At 52.7% G+C, this 20870-nt stretch overlaps 1 protein-coding gene across 1 annotated transcript; it reads right to left on the minus strand.

The window, feature by feature from the left end:
- Positions 1-5566: 5566 nt before the first annotated feature.
- Positions 5567-19971, minus strand: LOC135891463 (CMP-N-acetylneuraminate-beta-galactosamide-alpha-2,3-sialyltransferase 4-like). Its single transcript, XM_065419017.1, has 10 exons — positions 19872-19971; positions 14399-14456; positions 13930-13986; positions 12842-12969; positions 11331-11394; positions 10349-10444; positions 9382-9574; positions 8540-8668; positions 7025-7171; positions 5567-5674 (listed from the first exon to the last, which is right to left on the minus strand). The coding sequence occupies exons 1-10, from the start codon at positions 19969-19971 to the stop codon at positions 5567-5569; spliced, it is 1080 nt and encodes a 359-aa protein (XP_065275089.1).
- Between the last annotated feature and the right edge of the window lie 899 nt (positions 19972-20870).

The raw sequence follows: 20870 nt of genomic DNA on the forward strand, positions 1-20870 counted from the left end.
CTTCAGGAGGCGACCATGCGGTGGAAAGAACCGTAAGTGAAAATAAAAGACTCTAGCAGGACTCTCACCGCACCACCAGTGCCCAGAACCTGTTCCCAAGGGCAAAGGGAGGAGGAGGAAGTGAAACTGAAAACAAGTCGGCTCTGAGACGTGCTCTGAGAACAACACTCTTCCGCTCAGTTGCTTGTAAAGAAGAGGAAGTTACAGGAAAACATGACCTCATGGGCAAGAAGCCCAGAGGCGCCTGGGTCCCGTCAGAGCAATCATTTGATGCCTCAGCTTAACATGGAGTAAAAAGGGAACCCCACCCCTTTGGAACTCATCTTTCCTGGGAGAGAAAAGGCATCCATCCCACACACTAATACATCTGAATGCACTAGGTGCATCCGGTGTTGGCACTGGGTTTACCCTCACAACCTCTGCCTGCCCGCCGTACCATACAGACTAGAGGAGTGGGGGAGGTTATACCGGCCATACACAATGCTCCCAACTCAAGCAGATCAGAAATGCCAGAAATGAGTATGAGGGTGCTAGGCATATACAGGGAGCAAAACACGCTGGGTGGGGCTGGGAAGTGACCCAGTCGTAAGGGAACTGCTGGTGTGGATTTGCACATGGGAGCTTTCACCCGGCTGGGATGGTGCTTAGGGCACAAAGCATTGGGCTCATCCTTTGTTAAACACTGCTGCTTGTTCAGATGGGTCTACAGCTGTTGGCCAAGTTGAGGGCTCTTCATCTCATGCTTTCTGCCCCCAGGATGTTAGATGTCCTTCCTCCTTCTTTCAGCCCTACAGACATGATTTGTACCAGGATAGAGCAGCTCTGGCCATGCCAGCATTAAGACACTGCCTTCTCGGATGCTGGTTCTTGGGAAGAGTCGAAAGTCAGGCCTGGCAGTGCTGGATTCAGACCATTTCCTCCTATCCTGATATACATATACCCTGTCCGAGGACTTCACCGACAGATTTCAAAGCACTTTGCAAATATTAACTAAAGGTTTTTCTACCCAGGGACATCCAGAAACATTAATCCGAATTAACTAAAGGTGTGAATTTGAAGTGAATTAGTTAAACCGCATTAAACCCCATTAAAAAAATTAACTAAAACAAATTAAGGCCACATTAATTCTGAATGAGGTTGTTCACACAGGGGTTTAATGCGGTTTAACTAATCCACTTCAAATTCACAGTTTAGGTTAATTTCCTGGAGGCCCCCAGGTAGATGAGTCAAAATGGTCACAAGCCCCCTGTGAAACAGAGAAGTGTCATTATCCCCACTTTTGCTGAGGGCTTGTCTACACTCCAAATGCTATACAACTGCTGTACTGGCATGGATAGACTGTCCGAGCCCCCAAGACAAGACACAGCTTATCCCAGCAAAAGGAATTTTTTTGCCAGCATAGTTAAACTACTCCCCCGAATGACATAAATGATGCCGGCAGGACGTCTCATTCCGTTGTCACCAGGACGTTTGCCGGTATAGCTATCACAGTTGGGTATGTGCGATTTTCCCCCCACACTCTTGGCTGACACAGCTATGCTGGCAAAACTTTGTAGTCTAGATCAAAGAGTGGGAGGGATAGTTCAGTGGTTTGAGCATTGGCCTGCTAAAGCCAGGGTTGTGAGTTCTATCCTTGAGGGGGCCATTTAGGGATCTGGGGCAAAAATCTGTCTGGGGATTGGTCCTGCTTTGAGCAGGGGGTTGGACTAGGTGACCTCCTGAGGTCCCTTCCAACTCTGATATTCTATGATCGAGGCTCAGAGGTTATGCGACTTACTCAGAACATCAGTGGCAGAGTTAGGAAAAGAACCCAGGAGCCCTCGCTGAGCATTGTGTGTGCTAACCACTAGCCCACACTCTTCCAGATCCTGCATTGTCTATCAGTGGCTGCACTGGTAAGGCCTTTTCCTCCTTGAGAACACTTATCACCTCACCTGTCCTTAGGGTCTGAGAAGAGAATGAACAATCCTGCCACCTGGAGGCCAAACGAGGCAGCGCTCCTTGTGACAGAAGTGATGCAGCAACACGTCCCTTTGAGATCATTTAGTCGTGTGTTTCAGGGTGTTCCTTCAAACTGAGCCATCACACTGCTCTTTAATTGCATTATCCCTGAATGCCAGGGGATGGCTCACGCACAGGTCCTTATTATTATTAATCATGTTTATGCCTAAGAACCAACCGAGCACAGGACCCCGCTGTGTTAGGCATTGTGCCGTGTAGCAGACCGGGCCAGCCCTAAAGAGCTTACAATCTAAATAGCCAGGGTACACACAAGGTGGAGGAAGGGGGCTAACACACAAGCAGAGGGAACAAGGACATGGCTTTGATTTGTGTGTGTGTGGTTTAAACTGGAAGGGGATCAGAAGAGCAAAGGGATGTGGCGGGGAAGGGGAACGAGAGGAGAAGGGAGAAAGAGGGGCAGGTGTGGAATGAAGCTGAGGGGAACGGATGGTGCGGGAGGGAGAAGATTGGAGCAAAGAGCCAGTCAGCACAGACCAGAGCAAGTTCCGTTCAAACTCGAGAACGTGGTCTGAATGGCCAAAGGTCTCTGCCTTGGCTGCTTCTGCAGCTGCTCCGACCGGCTGGAACGTCTGCCTGACCCCTCGCTGCAGTTCTTCCCCACGGCGAGGGCCGAGTGGGAGGGAAGGCAGCACCTGGGTCACAGTGGCCTGGGGGAGGGAAAAGAGGGGTTCTGGTCTATTATGGCAGTGTTGGGGGGCTGGGTGTCCCGGCAAGGCCCCAGAGCAGCAGACCATGCTGTGTCTGTTTCTGCAGTGCTCAGTTGTGGAGGTGGGCGGCTCTACAGAGGATGCGGAGATGGAGAAAGAAGTCTGCCCAGGCAGAGTGAATTACAAATACCTAAGTGCGACACTCCGTTCTCCGGGGAAATCACCGCGGGCAGGAAAGCAACAGGGGAGAAAACCACGGTGGGCATCCAGCAGGCAAAGGTGAGCTCGGCTCCAATCTTCTTGGTCTTTGGCAGGGCCATAGCTATGCCCTGCTTGGCAGTCTTTGGGTGGGGGGGAGGGGGGGAATAAACAGGCTCAGCTGCACAGAGGAGACTTCCTCCAGAGCTCATGGGCCAGATTCATTATTATTATTATTATATTATATATTCAGCCCTACACCGGCACTCGGGCTAGCGCAGGGAGAGGGGAAGCTGCTCACGCCTTCTCTATGCCTCTGCTGCTGGTGACCACGTTTCAGGGGTGAATTTCTTCCCTAGGGTCTGATCCAGAGCCCATGGAAGTCAGTGGAAATATTCTCATTGACTTCCGTGGGCTTTGAATCTGGCCTCTAGCGAGGAATATTACAAGGGATTTGACCTGTGACCTTCTGATATGAACGCAGTAGCACTAAGTTAGAGGAGAATCTTCCCACGTCAGATGTATTTGCCCTATTCTTGGCCTCCAACAATGACAATCACACATTTTCTTGGATTCTACCCTCTCCCTGACAGTGGGAACTGCCCAGCTATGGCAGGAAATCCTGGCTCATCCCTGGCTACGTTTCATAGGGAGGTTACCTCCCTAGTGCTGCTTATTCAAATAAAGCCCTTCTGTCGTTTACCCCGTCTCCACTGTGCAATAAACCACGTACAAGCAGAGAGTTATAAGCCACGGGGGAGTGGCCTGTGGAACAGAGCCGCTGTGGGCATGCCGCTTCATTGGGTAGAGGGGGAGCACAGGAGCACGGTGGGAGGAGTTGTTGCCCAGGGAAGAGGATGCACTGAGATCGCATCTCGAATAAAGGCGAGATGAACTCTTGTTCTGCACCCTTGCCTTTGTTTCTGTGGGGCCCTCGCAGCGAGCCAAACCTGGAGCCACTGCTTAAACCGATCAAAATAAAACACATCCCGTCATTTGCTGACGGATCCCCACCTCCCCTGCTCCGGCGCTGGCAGCTTGACTCAGCTCCGCCGGCGTGCATTGGAGGAGTCCGAATCCTCCGCTTAGCAATTCTTGGCCTGTTCCATCTGCCTACCAGTGACTTCTTCCCCAAACCCAGCTTAGCAGTCAACCTCTCAGGCTCTTCCCCCTCACCCCCGACACAGGGCACCTTCCCCCCTTTTGGTTTCGTGTTGAATCGTCCCGACTCACGGGGGTGACACATTTCAGTTCAATGTATACGGGGTTGGCTTGGCTTGCCGGGGAGTAGAACCGAAAGGAAGAAAGTTAACGCTGCACAAAGTGAGATGCAGAGACACGCCAGGGCGGAGATGGAGCAGGGTCAAAGCCAAGGAAGTTACCAAGGCGAAAAGGAGCGTAGATAGCCGCACAGAGCACGCTGCACACGAGGTGCAGGGAGGGGACGGAGGAGGCTAAGGCTTCGTCTACCAGTTATATAGCTGTACCCAAATCAAAGTGTCCACGCCGGCGGATACTGGGATCACTGTATCAGTTTAAACTCACCCCTTAGGACAGGTTACACCAAGAAACCTTCCCCACATAGGCAAGGCCTTCTAGTGAGGCCGGGACGGGGGGCTGGAGAAAGGTGAGCGAGCAGGGTGTGGAAGCTGTACTGGGCATGGGGAAAGGTGAACGTGGCACTGAGGGAGCACTGGAAGGAGGCAGAGAAAAGTGTGGGGTGGTGGTGGAGGCCTGGAGGGGAGGGTGGAAGGAAGCAGTAAGTGGGGGGCTGAGAGCCAGTAGGTGGGACTTTGGTGTCCGAGCCAGTCGTGGGCTAACACTGCACAGGAGTTTTACAGGTGAGATTTGAAGCAAGGAGGAATTCTGGCAAAAAATGATACCGGGCCCGCAACTTCCCAGCTCCGCAGGGTGAGCAATGGGACGGGGGGTGGCTATGCAGTCATGGCAGGTTGGGAGGGGCAAGCAAAGCCATCCAGAGTGTGCAGAGAAGGGGGGCAGTAACCGTAGCTCCAGGAGCAGCGAAGAGTTTGTAGCGACACTGCGCACAGTCATCCACATTAGTCCCCTCCAGACAACCCCTCCCTACAGCCCTGGTGCCGATCAGAGACACTCCCAGGCCCGCTTAGAACCAGTTCTGTCTTTATTTCCAAACAGAAAAACTCATCAGCATGGTCCCGCTGCCAATAACTTTCCCCAACGTTTCAAAGATCACCTGAGACGCCGGATCCTCGGGGGAGTCAGCAGAGTCCTTCTCCAAGCCAGCGGGACCAGCTCCTTCTCACTTGAGGCTCCGGAGAAAGGGACTGAGAACTGTAAGGGACCTGGTTTAAGATCACCCCTCAGTGCCCCATTGGGGGGCCTTAACCTCTCAACTCAAGGGTTAATACAAGTGACTAGCAGGCAAAGCAGGGAGGGCTGTTTCCAAAAGGTGCAGGAAGCACCATATGACATTCTTCCTCCTCCACCAAGGAAGCCATGGATCAGTGATTAGAGGCGAACGTCGCAGGCCATCAGGGCAAAGGCCCTGCAGTCAAACACCGAAGGACCATGGCTTATTGCCCACCAGGTACAGAACAGGATAACACCTGCCCTGTCCGATACAGTTCAGAACAACAACAAAGAATAAACGCCAACGGTGGCCCAACACTGGTGCATGGAGCAACGGCTCCTGGAACATCGCGCAGCGTCGCCCCCACTCAGGGGCCCCAGGACCAGGAGGAAGGGCGCATCAAGTCGGAAATCATCCCCCGCTCCATCATTTTCAGCAGCCACGCCTGCTCCGCGCTGATGTTGTGCGTCACAAACTGCAGAGAGAAGTGCTGTTGGTACGGATCATTTCTTACAGCGCCCAGAATTGTGTGCTAACCATCTCCCAGCACAGACAGAAAGCAGGCCGGACCCACAGCTGGTGTAAATCCGTCTCAATGGAGCGACTCCAATTGAGACAACTGGGGATCTGACCAAAGATCCCTACCCCATGAAATTTACAACATCAGTATGGTGCCATGCTTCGAGCACTGGACTGGGAACTAGGTGATCTGGGCTCTATTCCCAGTTCTGCCAGTGACTCACTGCATAGCCTTGGGCAAGTCACTTCGTCTCTCTGGTTTTAGTCTCTCCATCCTGTCTGTAAGCTCTTTGGGGCAGGGACCGTCTCTTGCAGTGTGTGTACAGCGCCCACAGAAGACGGGCCCCTTCTCAGTTGCAGGCTCTAGGTCAGTGGTTCTCAAAGCCGGTCCGCCGCTTGTTTGGGGAAAGCCCCTAGCGGGCCAGGATGGTTTGTTTACCTGCCACGTCCGTAGGTTAGGCCGATCGCGGCTCAAACTGGCCGCGGTTCGCCGCTCCAGGCCAATGGCGGCTGCAGGAAGGGTGGCCAGCACATCCCTCGGCCCACGCCGCTTCCCGCAGCCCCCATTGGCCTGGAGCGGCGAACCGCAGCCAATGGGAGCCGCGATCGACCGAACCTGCAGACACGGCAGGTAAACAAACCGGCCCGGCCCGCCAGGGGCTTTCCCTGAACAAGCGACGGACCAGCTTTGAGAACCACTACTCTAGGTGCCACTGCTATTAATGATATAACTTTAATAAAAGGGGGTAAAAAGGCAGGAGGGAAGGGAAAGAGTCAGGAATGGCAAGGGTTAACAGCACTACGGTAATGCAATTATGCAGCACGGCAGGGTAAGGGTGATTGGGTTTCTGTATTTTAAACAAATGAATGGCTCATCTGGCTAATTTCTTGCAGGTGGCATGGAAAAAGTGAGACTTATGCGGGGATTTGCATGAGGTCGGGAAGGTGGCTTTGCAGGCCCCGGTGCATGAGCATGAAGATGGGCACCAGGGAGAAGCAGACAAACGAGACAGTGACGGCAACAGGAGGGGAGACCAGTAGCAAGACTCCTGTTGATTTCAATGGGCACTGGATTGGGCCCCTATTGCCATTCCACATGCTGTACTGGAGTATACAGAGTCTGTGCCTGAAGCCCTCTCGAAGAGCTCCCAGCAGCTACTCCAGACCCAGCCTCTCCCAAGAGGAGTCGCTGTGGGGAATGATGAAGGAGCACTGAGCGTGGGGGAGCTACCAGCTAGTCCAGACCCAGCCTCTCCCAGCGGGTGTCCTCACAAGGAACAGGTTAACATACTGAGGATAATCGTACCAGGCCCTCGTTCAGATGCGCCGGGTCATAGTAGTGTACTGGCGTGGTATTGTCATCCTTGTCAGGGTACCCAAATCCTATGATGTTAACCTCGTGGCAGATATGGAGAGCTAAGTTCAAAGCGATGATTCCGGTGGTGGAATATTTCTGGATAAAAGGATATGACACATTTTCAAATTACATTATGCATTTTGATCTCAACTTTTACCACAGCAGCCCCAAGCCACCTGGCTGCATTTGGGACCAACTGCCCCCGCCACCCCCAACTTAGCAGAAAAATACCAAGACAGATAGAAGGGCAGTTTACAGGCCTTGCCGTTTCTCTGACAAAACCACAAGGTGCATCTTTCTAAAGTGATGCTGTGCAGAACAGGGCGGCCTGTAGTGAGACCGGGGCCTTTGGAAAAGTCAAATGTTAACCACAGTGGAGAACTGTGAGCTTTTGGAAGGAATCCAGCAGGCACTGCAGGTCTGTACATGCTACTGAGCATGCATGTAATTGGTCCCTGTCGGATTTCTGGGTATGCCTAGTCTGGGTACGTACTCTCTCTGGTTGGCGTGTTAGTGTTGTATTAAATTCGAGCCCGTGCATTAAATTCCAACCTAAAAGTTACAAAAATCCAGCCAGTCATTTGAAGGTAACATTGGCCTTCACAAACAAACACCTGCCCTTAAAAAAATAAATGAGACCAAGCAGAACAGCCACAACGCTCAGCTCAGGAGAAAACGTACCATCCGGTCTCTAAGTACCCACGTAGCACTTCCCGCATGGACAGTAGCACTTGCAGCGAGGATACGTTGTAGCGCCCGGGTTTGGGGATCTGGAGACTTGGGTCCCAGTCCCAATCCCAACCCTGGCTAGGAATCACTGCCTGACCTTGGGCAAGTCATTTAGACACTCTTCCCCCTCCGAAAATGGTGATTACAATGCTTCCCTAATTCACAGTGGTGGCTGAATTAATTAATGGCTGCAAAGTGCTTGGAGGATCAGGACGAAAGACAAAGAATGATTATACTTATTAACTGCATAATCCTCAGTGCCCCAATGAGTGAGGAAATTAATGCTACAGAAGGAGTTGGCATCAGAGCCAGGATTAGACTTGAGCTCTCCTGCATACCTCACTGCTTTAAGGGATGCAAACCTAAATTCCTCTCTCCTTGCAGAGGGCCCATCTGATGGGGAAAGAGAACCGAATACACACAGCTTGGCTAAGCATTGACTAAGCTGGGGAGACACTGTTCAGCCTGGCCTGGCAAGGAATGGTGGGATGAAAATAAGAAAGGGAAATTTAGGCTGAATGTCAGTAATATCTGGACACAGACCCAGTGGATGGGGTAGAAACCCCCATCGCCCATTTAGAGCGAGGCCGGCCATGGCAACAGAAATCCCCCTCCATCTCCTTCTGCGACTCTGCTTTGGGCAGCATTGTATTGCGGTGAAGCAGGAAGGCACAGAGTTAAAGGGGGCAAGTAGCACGCTGGAGCTTTCTCCCTGCCAGGCAGTCAGGGCCATACCCCGCCCGTCTTCTTCAGCTGAAGCAATTTGTATGTTGCTTCGTAGGTGACGTAAGGGTGCAGAATCCGCAGGTGAGAGGGATTCCACTTCCATTCACTGGGCGGCCTGCGCCAAAACCCCTCTACGGTCTGTAGGATAGAGAGAGAGAGTGAGAGAGAGAGAGAGAGAGAGAGAGATTTGGCTCCAGCTGCAATATCCCAGCCTGTTGACTCATTAGGAAGCAGCAGAGCATAGGAGGGCAGGTGGTTAGTACAAATAATAAATGAACACATAACAAGGGCTACCGGAATTAGCACAGAGATCACATAGAGGTAGCAGGCATAAGTAACCTGACAAGACAGGCCAGTACCAACAGGTAACGGGCAAGTGGTTAGTAACTAGGGGGAAGATTTCCAAAGGTGCAAATGAGAGCGAGGCATCCAATTGCCACTGAATTTCAATGGGAATTGGGCGCCTGACTGTCGAAATCCCAGCCTGAATCTACCCTGGTGCTGTCCAGACTCTGCCCCCCATGTTCACACTGAGTAACACTTTGCTACAGGATTAGAATCAACTGGACTCTCGGCTGAGTAAGGATGGCAAAGTCTGGTCCCTTCTCCTGCTCCCAATGCCCTCAGCCTTCTAGGATTAGGTCCCATGTAGACAGTCTTCCCATTTAATGACGGATGAGTTGAGAGCCAGATTGGACCAGAAGCTTGGGGTCACCCCACTGCTCGTGGCAGGTTGCTTATGTGCACCCCATGATATGGAAGAGCACAACAGAGCCCTGAAACCTCTTCACTCCCCCTTATCTCATTCCACCTGGCCGAGCACCTCCCGATAGCCCTTTGAGATGCCTCACCTTATTCCTTGTCTGCAGCAGCATCTCCTTCACCCAGGTAAAATCCAGGCCCTTGAACGCAATGAGCACCATCAGCGTTTCATTGTCGTTGTTATCCAGAGGGTTGGGCAGCGCAGACTCGGGGAAGAAGAGCCGGATGCTGGTTTTCTCACCCACATCTTCCTCGTGCTCTTTCACTGGAGCATTGTTTAACCTGACGGGGGAAAGGCAGCACGCTGAGAGCAGGCCAGAGATGGAGGTTGTCACGGAACAGGTCGTGTGCCACTGCCGGATGGAACCCAGGGCCAGACTTGTTCACATGTGGGGGTTTATTTTACTTTACTACTTCGTTATTTTCAGCACCTCGCAGCCTCAATTGATATCATGGCTCCAGTGTGCTAGGTACTGCAGGCACACGTAGTAAGAAATGGTCCATGATCCAAAAAGCTACCTAAAGACAGACAAAGGGTGGCAGAAGACAGTATGATTCTAGCCCCGTTTTGCAGATGGGGAATGGATGCACAGAGAAATGAAGTGACTTTCACTCAAGAAATCGATGGCATTGCCAGAAATTCAACCCAGATCTCCTGAATCCCAAAGCAAGGCCTTGTCCACAAGACCGTTCTCCCTTCTACTGAATGAGCAAATGGAAGAGGTCAAAGGATTCATCTACATTGCAATAAAAGACTCGCGGCATGGGCGCGGCTGACCCAGGTCAGCTGACTCAGGCTTGCGGGACTCGGGCTGTGGGGCTAAACATTGCAGTCCTGACGGGATTTTTATTGTAGTGTCGCTACAGAAAAGGCCTGCGATTGTGGAGACAGAACTCTGACAACCATGGCATCTGCTTGTGTGTTTGGCCAAGGTCATGAGGCTCCCTGAACGCAGGGGTCAAGGTGGTTATACTCCCCATACAAAAAGAGTTAAGCACGTGTACATCAAGCCATCGGTTCCCCTCTGCGTGTTGGTCCCAGGGAGCATCCGGTACCTGATGACGATGTTGTGCGAGTCAATCACTGCCCCGAGGCCTCGGCCACGAATGGAGTTACTGTTGCCGACCACGACGCACCTTCGGCACCGAAGACTGGACAAAGGAGCCAATGGAATGAATGTGAGGACCTGTTCCTCCCCCTCTAGAGCAATATCCCCCAGGGCTTGTCTGGCCTACTGATGGGTCTCCCCACGCGACTGCAGAGCAGAGGAAACCTGGAACTCAGCCCGGCACCAGGAGAGTTCGGCTGCTCCTGCTGTGCTCAGATACCAGGAGCGGGGTTGGCATGGTACAGAGCGCTGCCACTCCAACCCACAGAGCCCCTCTATTAGCTGGTTAGCCCTGCAACACAGGGATGCCGCACTCCGCTCGGCTGGATGTGGGCCATGCCCCAGTGAGAGGAACAAGGCCTGGAGTCTCCCCAGCATGCTAAGAAACCTGTGTGTGGCCTCGGCTAAGCTGGTGGAGGGGCAAGACAGTCTGTACTGAAAGGGCCACAAGACACTAGTGGGAGAGGGAAGCAATCCAGTGGCTAACAGCTGCCCCGCAGACGGACCATGCTTCACAGCCAGTAGTGGACTAGCACCACAGACATCTGCACTTACCTCAGTGTGCCCTGAGCTGCCCCGCCCTGGGAGGAGGTAGATGGTGATGGGGGAGGGGAGAGAGAGCAGGGTGTAATAGAAATTACAGGGCAGCGGCTAGTGACCTTTCTGAGGCCCTGGGAGCCAAGGCGGCCCAGAAGGGCAAGTTAGAGGGGCCTGCAGGGAGGGTAGGAGGGGCCTGCAGGGAGGCGAGGAGAGGGAGCAGGGTGTCAGCGGAGGGGATGGATCGGAGGGGTGGTAAGAATGGGAGAACTTTAACGAGCCTCAGATACACAGGTTCCAAACCAAGCTGCTAATCCCTTTTTTGAGGTTTCCCCACCACTAACACCCACCATTGTCCCCCCAGCACACAGCCACCAGCCCAGCTCCCCTACCGCTCAATGGACTTTGGCATCCCCTGCTGCGGGAGGAGCTGTAACGTGTGGAACGCATGGAGAACTGGACGGAAAGGAGAAAGAGGTTAAACAATGAGACAAGAACACAAGAACTAGGGGTCACCAAATGAAATGAACAGGCAGCAGGTTTAAAACAAACAAAAGGAAGTATTTCTTCACACAACGCACAGTCAACTTGTGGAACTCCTTGCCAGAGGATGTTGTGAAGGCCAAGACTATAACAGGGTTCAAAAAAGAACTAGATACATTCATGGAGGAAGGTCCATCAATGGTTATTAGCCATGATGGGCAGGGATGGTGTCCCTAGCCTCTCTTTAGCAGAAGCTGGGAATGGGCGACAGGGGTTGGATCACTTGATGATTCCCTGTTCTGTTCATTCCCTCTGGGGCACCTGGCATTGGCCACTGTCGGAAGTCAGGATACTGGGCTAGATGGACCTTTGGTCTGACCCAGTAGGGCCATTCTTATGTTCTTTAACATCTGCCTGGGCCAAGTGATCCCCTCCCGAAGACACGACCCCCTGGTTTCATCCACTCCTCCTCCCGTTTGCTGAATATTCTCTGCCTCCTGTGTATGTCTACACAGAGACTCAGTGCGCGGCACACTGGGGTGTAACTCTACAGCGCAGTAGCCTGCCATGCGCTACATGGCCGCGTGGACCCTGCTGCCATGCACTAGAATTTCTGCATTGCGCTCTGATCTGCTGCTGTTCCAAACTGCAGTACCCCGAGCGCCCCAGGGAATTCGAATGCGCGGCAGGAGGGTCCATGCAGCCACTGTAGATTTACACCCCAGCTTGTCGTGCCCTGAGTCTCTGTACAGACAAGGCCTGGGACAGATGGGTGTCAGACTTCTCTATTCATTATACAGTGGGACAGAGATAGACAACACATTGCCCGGCCAAACACGCAGCCCCTTGCCCCAAAGGAACTGTATCGCTGTAACCTTTGCCCTCCCTTCTCCCTATTCCCCGCTGCTGCCTGCGGCTTTCACTCACCATGTCACTGCACCAGGTAGTTGGCAAACTCTTTGGGGCAGGGATCATATTTTGCCTAGGTTTTCCATCAAGTGTCCCAGCACACAAATAATCAGGGCACACGCTGGGACAGTTCAGAACGAAGGGCCCCGATACCAGCCCATTGACTGCAATGGAAGCTTTAACAGACCAGCCCTCATCAGTTCTATTCATGGGCCTACCGGCCCCGGCTGGAGAATGGAATTAAAGAGTTTCCTCCTTCCTTCCTCTCTGCCGTTCCCCACGCTCATCCTCCAAGGGCCGTATCCACTCCTCCAGCCTGACCACCTACCCAGAAAATCCTGCGCTTCGGCTCCGAGCAGCCCTGGCATATTTCTCTCCTAGCCCCACCCCCGCCTTCCACCTCTCCGCGTGGCTGCGTAATGGAGAGGCTTTTCTGATGCCCCGTGGGCCCCCACAGCCCCGCGAGGTAACCGTGAGCAAAGGGCGTGCTTGGGGAGGGGGAGACCGATACCCGAACTATTCAGTCCGAAGGGAAGACTGTGGAAGTGGAGAAGGTCGTTTAGTTGTCTCCTGGCAGGGGTGTCATCCTGCCAGAATAACTCCTTGCTGGTCAGGAAAGGTTTCCAGTCAGGCTCGAACCTAGCAAGAGAGAGCCAGGGTGTTAGCACCGCAGCAGGGTCCAGGGAGGAAACGCCAGGCACAGCCTCTACACGTGGGCTGAGCAGCCAGGCTCACCTAGGGCAGTGGTTCTCAACCAGGGGTAGGCGGACCCCTGGGGGTACACAGAGGTCTTCCGGGGGGTACATCAGCTCTTCTAGGTATGCGCCTAGTTTTACAACAGGCTACATAAAAAGCTCTAGTGAAGTCAGGACAAAGTAAAATTTCATACAGACACTGACTTGTTTATACGGCTCTGTATACTGTACACTGAGATGCAAGTGCAATATTTATATTCCAGTTGATTTATTTCATAATTATATGGTAAACATCAGAAATTCAGCAACTGTTCAGGAACACTGTGCTGTGACACTTTTGTATTGTGATGTCTGGTTTTGTGAGCATGTCGTTTTTAAATGAGGTGAAACTTGGGGGTACGCAAGACAAATCAGACTCCTGCAAGGGGGTCAGGAGTCTGGAAAGGCGGAGAGCCACTGACCTAGGGCACTCGGATGCTTCTGTGCTCACCCCAAGCGCTTCTAGAAAAGGAACCACGTCCCTCCCTGTTAGCCCTGGTTGGTTCCGCCCCACGTCTCGGCCCAGCCTGCGATGGCGAAATCCCCTCTGAGCTCCCGCACTCCACTTCCCCAATTTACTCCCCTTGCCTTGGCCTGCCAACGTCTTGGAAATGCTGAGACATCTTTCAATTTCTCTGCCCTAGGGCGGAGGTGAGGTCTGCTTTTCCTCTTGTGGTTCCTCAGTGTGTCTCACCTCTGCTTGTTCACAGCGGTACCAGCACTCGCCGTGGACTAAGCCACATCTCCCTTCCTGTCTGCTGGATTCAACACACACTGCCTGCCCTGCCCTTCCACATACACTGATCAGAGCGTCAAACCCTCCCTCGCCAACATCCCCAGCACAAATCAAAAGCAACTAACAAACCTGCCAAGAATGGGCTTTCTCCATGCAAAGCGCTTCCTGCAAATGTTGATGTCCTTCCTGTGAAAGAGACACGCCTCATTTAGTCACAGTCCTTCCTACTGCCTCCACCCCCTCTCTTGTCCATCATGAGTCCGCTCCAGAACTGTCCATTAGCACACCCCTCTGGCTCCCTCTCCACGACCTGCCAGGGATCCCAAACTATGGGACGCTTTTAGGTTTAGAATCGAATCCTTCCATGATTTTTTTTCCCCCTGCTACTTTTCTCTTCCTTTCCTCTCCTTCCACCCCATTCCTCCTGCCACACAGTTCAGACCATCTCCTCGCCAGGTGGAGCACGGCTCTCCCAAACTCCCTAGGGTTCCCCACGCCCCACCGCTCGCTATACAGATGAGGTGTGTTTCTGGCTACTGAGCTCCCTCTAGGAGCCTAAAGCCACGCAGATCGGGCCTGGGGAAGCAGGGTGACTTACTCAAAGGGAAAGTCAGGCATCATCCTCCCGCAGTACTGGACAACTCGCACACTGAGCACTGTCGAAGGAAACGGACACAAGACGTACACGTTGAAACAGGGAAGCAATGGCCTCCGCCTGGTAGCAGCACCACAGGTGGGCCCACCTGCCGCCCGGCCCCCCAAAACGCACATCGGACTGGTGTGAGTTTCAACCACGTATGGCTGAAGACCTGCCGATACTGTTCCAGAGCAGGGGAGCCCCCGAGTGGCTAGATCAGAACTAGTCCCTCACCAGCCAGGACTTTCTGTTAATAATCCCTCGTATTGCTACAGCAATTTCCACCCCAGGCCCTCGCTGCGCATTGCAAACATTGCGACTCACAGCAGCCCCGCAGGGTAGGTATTATTCCCCCATCTGTAAAATGGCAACATAGCGGCACAGCGAGGTGAAGTGACTTGTCAAAGCCCTTCACTGAGTTAGCAGCAGAACCAGAAAGGAGACGACCCATGAGCCCTGACTCCCAGCCCCCTACTTTAAGTCACAGACTCCCTTCCAGGGCCAGGAACAGAACCCCGGAGTGCCGATTCTCAGCCCCCTCCCCACTCTAACCACGGGGCACTACAGAGAGCAGCACTGATATATCCGCAACCCTGAGTGCGCCCTCTGCTGGGCACAGTTGGCAAGGGTTCATTTACGCTGAGCCCAGCTCTCTCTCTCGCTCTCATTGTCTCTTCAAGGGCCTTGTATCTGCACCGATTAGGGGATGCAGAGAGCAGGCTCCTTCCAACCTCTCATGTTTCTATTACAAGGAGTCATTGGTCCCCCCCAGCACATCCACCAGCAGGACCTGGAAAGAACCCAAACAGCTACAAAACCTGCCCCAAAAATGTGGGTGCAAAACAGAGGAGCGCAGAACAGAGAAAAAATCATCTTTTTGTTCTTTCTTTGTACAGCGCCTAGCACAGTGGGGCTCTGGTCCATCCCTGGGGCCCCTAGTTACTATGGTAATGCAAATAATAAATAATAATGTTCCACGTGCTTGCAAACCAGTGTCCCTGCCAGGGAAAACCACGGGCCCAGCCCTACATTCCTTGTGCACCACTGAAATCAGTAGGAGTTTGGGGGGAGAAAGACAGACAGGATTGGCCCCTGTACATAGATGGGTAGGAAAGGCATTAACACCAAAAGAACGTTAGACATCTTGTCTCCTTTGCGTTGCCTTTCTTCTTGGAGCTCCACTCCACGTGGGCAGTAAAACCCAGGCATTTCGTACGTTTATTGCAGTAGTGCCCAGGAATCAGCCAAGATGGGGACTCCACTGCGCTAGGTGCTGTACGAATGCAGAATGATAACTCAGCTGTCCCTTCTCTGTGCTTCTGAGATGCACAAAGCTGCAGATAGAGGGGAAAGCAGCCAGTCCGCCCCCTCCAAGGGCAGGATTCAGGCTCAGGTGTGAGGGGTATCTGATACTGCACTGGAGCATGGCCAGAAATAAGGAGACATGGAGGTTACAACCCTGAAGAGTTGGGGGTAGGGACTGGGATTGGGGGGCGGGGAATTCCCCTCATCTCATCCCGTCTCCTCCATTAAAGGTATAAGTGCAAGCACTAGCACTTGTTCACACACCAGCTGGGGAGGGGAAAGCGAATGAAGCCTCCCCGTTGTCTCCCATCCATCAGCAGGGAAGGAGGGGGCACATCCCTTAAGTAGGAAGGATGGGGGAGCAGAAGAGGTGAAGGAGGGCAGCCACAGGAGGGATCCAATGAAGGGGGACAGACACTGCTGTCCTGGCCCCCTCAACACAGCCGTTCCCAGCCCCATCGGAAGGTAAGGGGCACAGGCACAACCTTATATCACCCTCTTTCCAGCCCTGGGTGGAGAAGGGGAAATTGCCTGTAATATTTTTACGGACAATACGTGTGACTCAGTTTACCTATGGAGTATAAATGGGGAGCGAGGTATAGCTGGATATCACAAAGGCAAGAGGCCCGTCTGGGTTGGAACCAGATACGTCCGGCTGGAATCCACCCATATGCGTGGAAGGTCCTGCAGAGGCAGCGGCAGCTTCAGCCACCAAAAATTCCCTTTGCACGCCTGGCAGCCCGCGAGAGTGCGCACAGCATGGCTGCGGCTGGACACAAAGGAGCGAGGTGTTTTAAGGCTTCTGCTGCTGTAAAGACAGAGACTCTGAGCCAGCGAGAGGGCGAGCGAGCCGAGATGGATTCGAGGAGAATGCGGAACATTGTGTATAGGCAGAAGCAGCTGTTCCACGCTGCCATGGGCTTGGCTTCCCCATGCTTGTTGACCTGAGCGTGCGCCGATGCTGTATTCCGATGCTGCACTGCCTCACTGCGAATACGCTCTGGGTGCATGGCTCCCTGAAGGCGTAGCAGTCTCTGCAGGGGTCTGAACTCATTTGGACTCGCTGTAGGAGCACCCAATGAGAAACAGGTGGCGCAGGAGCCCAAAGGCCCTCAGGTCCACGGGACTGCGTGGCTCCCCCTTGTAAAAAGCTGATCCTAGGGCCTGGCAAACATTAATTGTGCTCCCAAAGGGACCTAAGGAAGGTGGGAGAGCAGGACACTGAGTGGCAGCATCTCCCAGGTGCCTGCCAGCCCCAAATACTCCACCTCTGCCTCCAGAGGTAGCTCCAGAACAGGTGAGATCTAATGGGGAAAGCCGCACCCAGCCAGCCGGCCTCTGTGTTTGTAACAGACTCTGCCGGCTCCCCTGCGGTTTGCTGCGTACCCAGAATAGGATATCAACCTGCAGTGGACCTGGCCGCTTCTCACCTTCTGTTGGAGCCCCTGGTTCTCTTGTTAGCTCAGCACTGCCATAGAGTCTGAAGTTACCAAGAGATGTGTCCTCCGCAGCAGAACACCCCTGCCCCCATCAAGCCAGGCCTAGGGGAACTGAGCAGCACACGGATAGATGCCAGGGAAATGGCCTAGCAAACACATTTCATGGTCATGGGCCTTGCTGTTCGATAGTGGCGGCCAAGAGTCGGTTGCATTTCTGAGAGTGGGTAGCACAGACACTAAGGCCATCTCTGGAGGATGTCGCCGGGGGACTGTTGTTACATCAGCTCAGCAGGAGCAAATGGCCCAGCGCAGGTGTTCCCAGGCTGACGAGGCTAATTTGGAGTGTTTAGTGCCCAGCTTTAGGGCTGGTCTACACTGGGGGGGGGGGGTCGATGTAAGATACGCAACTTCAGTTACGGGAATAGCGTAGCTGAAGTCGACATATCTTATTTCAACTTACTCAGGTCCTCACGGCGCGGGATCGACGGCCGCGGCTCCCACGTTGACTCCGCTACTGCCACCCGCCCTGGTGGAGTTCCGGAATCGACGGGGAGCGAGTTCGGGGTTCGATATATCGCGTCTAGACGAGACACGATATATCGATCCCCGATAGATCGATTACTATCGATTTTATATGGACGTACCCTTAGACACCCAGGGCCTGATTTCAGGAAGAGCGGCTGAAGTCCATTGGGGAGATAGCGGGACATCACAGAGGCACTCAGCTACCTCAGTAGGGAAACCAGAACAGAGTATGGGCTCAATGCTCCTAAAACTCAGGCTCTGGAGTGGCGGGTGTGTGCAAATAAAGATGGGCACCAAAACCCGCAAGCCATTTGGGGAGAACTTGTCTATAAGGCTGCATGTGTGTCACAACCACAACTTCCACATGGGAAATCCACATGAAAAATCCACATGAAATCTTGGTCCCGTTGAAGTCAATGAGAATTTTGCCACTGATTTCAGTGAGGCCACGATTTCACCCATGACTTTCACACATCTTACGTGTAAAAACATCGAGATCTTTGACAACCCAGCCAGCCTTCTGCTGAGCAGAATTCCTCCAGGAATCTTTACAAAGCTGGCTGTAAATCATCTCCAAATGAGTCAAGTGGAATATGGATTTTCAGATTTAAAAAAAAACGATTTGTTAAGCACAATTTTGATTGTAAACCAAAAGATTTTAATTTGACTTTTCTCATAAAGCCCCATATCAAACAACGCAATAGTCATTAAACTACTGTGCACCAAGAGGACTTCTTTCAAACTGAAGGTCTGATGGATGCATTTTTAGCCCGGAAGCTGCAATGATTTTCCCAAGACAAACAACCAGCCTTTCTAGTGAAAATAGGACTGCCTTACTTTGTGGAAGGGGTTCACAAGCACTGGTCCTCCTGGTGGATTTCACTGGACCACCCACCCATCCACTAAGGTGACCAGATATCCTGATTTTATATGGACAGTCATGATATTCGGGGCTTTGTCTTACGTAGGCGCCTACTATCCCCCACCCCGTCCTGATTTTTCACACTTGCTGTCTGGTCACCCTACTTTCCACCCACACACATACACATTCTAACTCTAACCCTGCAGAAAGCTGCTCATGAGTACAGGGGTCTACTGAACAGAGCTCATGCTACGGCCTAAGCTGCTGTTTTCAGGTACTTACAATTTTGAAAAAGTTACAACTTGGACTGAAATTATCCACATTCCTTCACAGCACAAAGGTAACATTTTGAGAGGAGAAAACAGTGAAATGCCACCTGATTGTTTTGCGCGAAGTGTGGGAAACAATACAGACGTTTTTCACATTTAAAAAAAAAAAATCAGAAGCTTTTCTTCCCCACCACACAGGCAAATATAGCTCAAGTGACTCAATTTTCTAAAAATCACCTAGATCCGAGTATATACACAGTCTTGCCCAAGAACTGCAGCCTTCCCAGGTTCAGTGCTTACAACTGGGAGTAGTTCCACTGAGGAAAGCGTCATTGCTCGCAGTAGTAAATGCTAGGAAGTCTTTGCAAAATGGGGTGCTTGGTTTGGAAAAGCACGACTGGCTGAGAAATATGCAGGCGCAAACTTGACTAGCAGCACGTTAGGGCCACACGGCTGAGACCGGACTCACCCCAGGAGAACTAACCCATTCAAGTGTCCCCCTGAAGTCAAAGGATTCGTGGGAGTAAATGGTCCCCAGTGTGGGTATGGACTGCAGACTCCAGCCCTTGGCCTGGACCATGGCAAAGGGCTGGTGCACACTGCACCATTCTCCATCCCATCCGACATCTTTGGGCCTCATTCTCCGCATACTCATTCCCATCACGCTGCCGTAAACCCGGTGTGAGCCAGAGGAACCTCAGGCCTGTTCTGCTTCGCCAGGAGTAGAGGTGGTTCCACAAATCTCACAGACATCGAACTTTCTGAAGCTATTTAGCTCTGCACATAGCGGATCTATGTAACCACATTTCCTGTTACCACTACCATGCTCCAACCGCCCTCGTCCCTTCTACCCCCTTCGCCACACTCAGTTGTTGGGTCCTGTCTATTTAAAGTGCAAGCTCTTCAGGGCACGGGCTGTCTCTCACTATATAGCGCCCAGCACGGTGGGGCTTTGATCCTGGTGACCATGTGCAAATAACAAGTGGGGCTGGGGACGGGATGGCAGGACTCGGCGCGAGATCAAGCTCTCTTACCCACACTCAGGAGAAGCATCTGCACTTTCCACAGCTTCTTGAGAAAGACCAAGGCGAATCTGCACTGCGATTTGGAGCACATGAGTCCCTCAAGATTCATATCGGCGGCTCCTGAATTCCCGGCCTGCAAAGAAAACCAACAGAGGTGACCCATCAATTCATCAATCAAAAGGATTGGTGAACCGCAACATTAGACTTTGCACAGAACGGTAGGCAGGGGTCCTTCTCAAGCGCCTGTGGGACAGCTGTCTGCGTTTGCCCTGGCTACATTGACCCGGCATTCCGGGTAATGTCTAGCACGAGTCTCTGGGACACGCCTCACTGCTTCATCCCCTGCTGAGATTCCCCAAGTAAATGGAAGAAAGGCCGTGTCGAAAGACTCATCCACCTCCCTTTTGCTTTGGGCTGTTCCATGCATGCCGGGCAAGGGGAGGGTGGATTGGAAGGAGATGTTGTTTTTAACAGTTACCCTAAAACGACACAGTGAAAGGGAACGTCACCATCAGGAGTAACCTAAACGCTGCCAAGAGGTGAATTTTTCTCCCCATGGCCCCAAAGCTTGCTCCGCCGATGATAATAATACTTCCCTCCAAAGAGCAGAGGGCATGGCGCCTTTGCCTGCAAAGCAAGGCAGTTCTGTGAGCAAGCCGCAGAGTTTGCAGCGTTTAGGCCTCTGAGCTTGACTGACAGCCTTAATTATACGGGGACCGCGATGGGGCTGGAGCAGACACGCGTGAGCTCAGGCCGGTAAAGCCGGAATAATGCACTCCCTCTCTTTAAGGGACAGCGCAGGAAGGAAGAGCTCCGCTTCCTCCATCTGACGGCGATCACCTAATTAGCCCCGTTGAGCAGGTGATACAAACTCAAGCACAGCAGGAGAAAGCGGCAGCCTGTAACGGACGGTGCCTTAAATTCACCCCCACACACACTCGGCGTCTGGAACCGGGCCTCGCGAGGCTGATTTTCTGGGGCAAAACCAGCTCTTCCAAAGCTGCCCAT

The sequence above is a fragment of the Emys orbicularis genome, chromosome 18 (assembly GCF_028017835.1).
Source record: "Emys orbicularis isolate rEmyOrb1 chromosome 18, rEmyOrb1.hap1, whole genome shotgun sequence".
NCBI lineage: Eukaryota > Metazoa > Chordata > Testudines > Emydidae > Emys > Emys orbicularis.

What these genes read in the sequence shown, in the direction of transcription:
- LOC135891463 (XM_065419017.1), bottom strand. Translation starts at nt 19,971, where the DNA reads ATGAATCTTGAGGGACTCATGTGCTCCAAATCGCAGTGCAGATTCGCC. An exon ending in TCGCACAACATCGTCATCAG is followed by an intron (nt 9,575 to 10,348) that starts GTACCGGATGCT and finishes TTCCCCCGTCAG; the next exon opens with GTTAAACAATGCTCCAGTGA. An exon ending in CGCATCTGAACGAGGGCCTG is followed by an intron (nt 5,675 to 7,024) that starts GTACGATTATCC and finishes TTCTCTCTGCAG; the next exon opens with TTTGTGACGCACAACATCAG.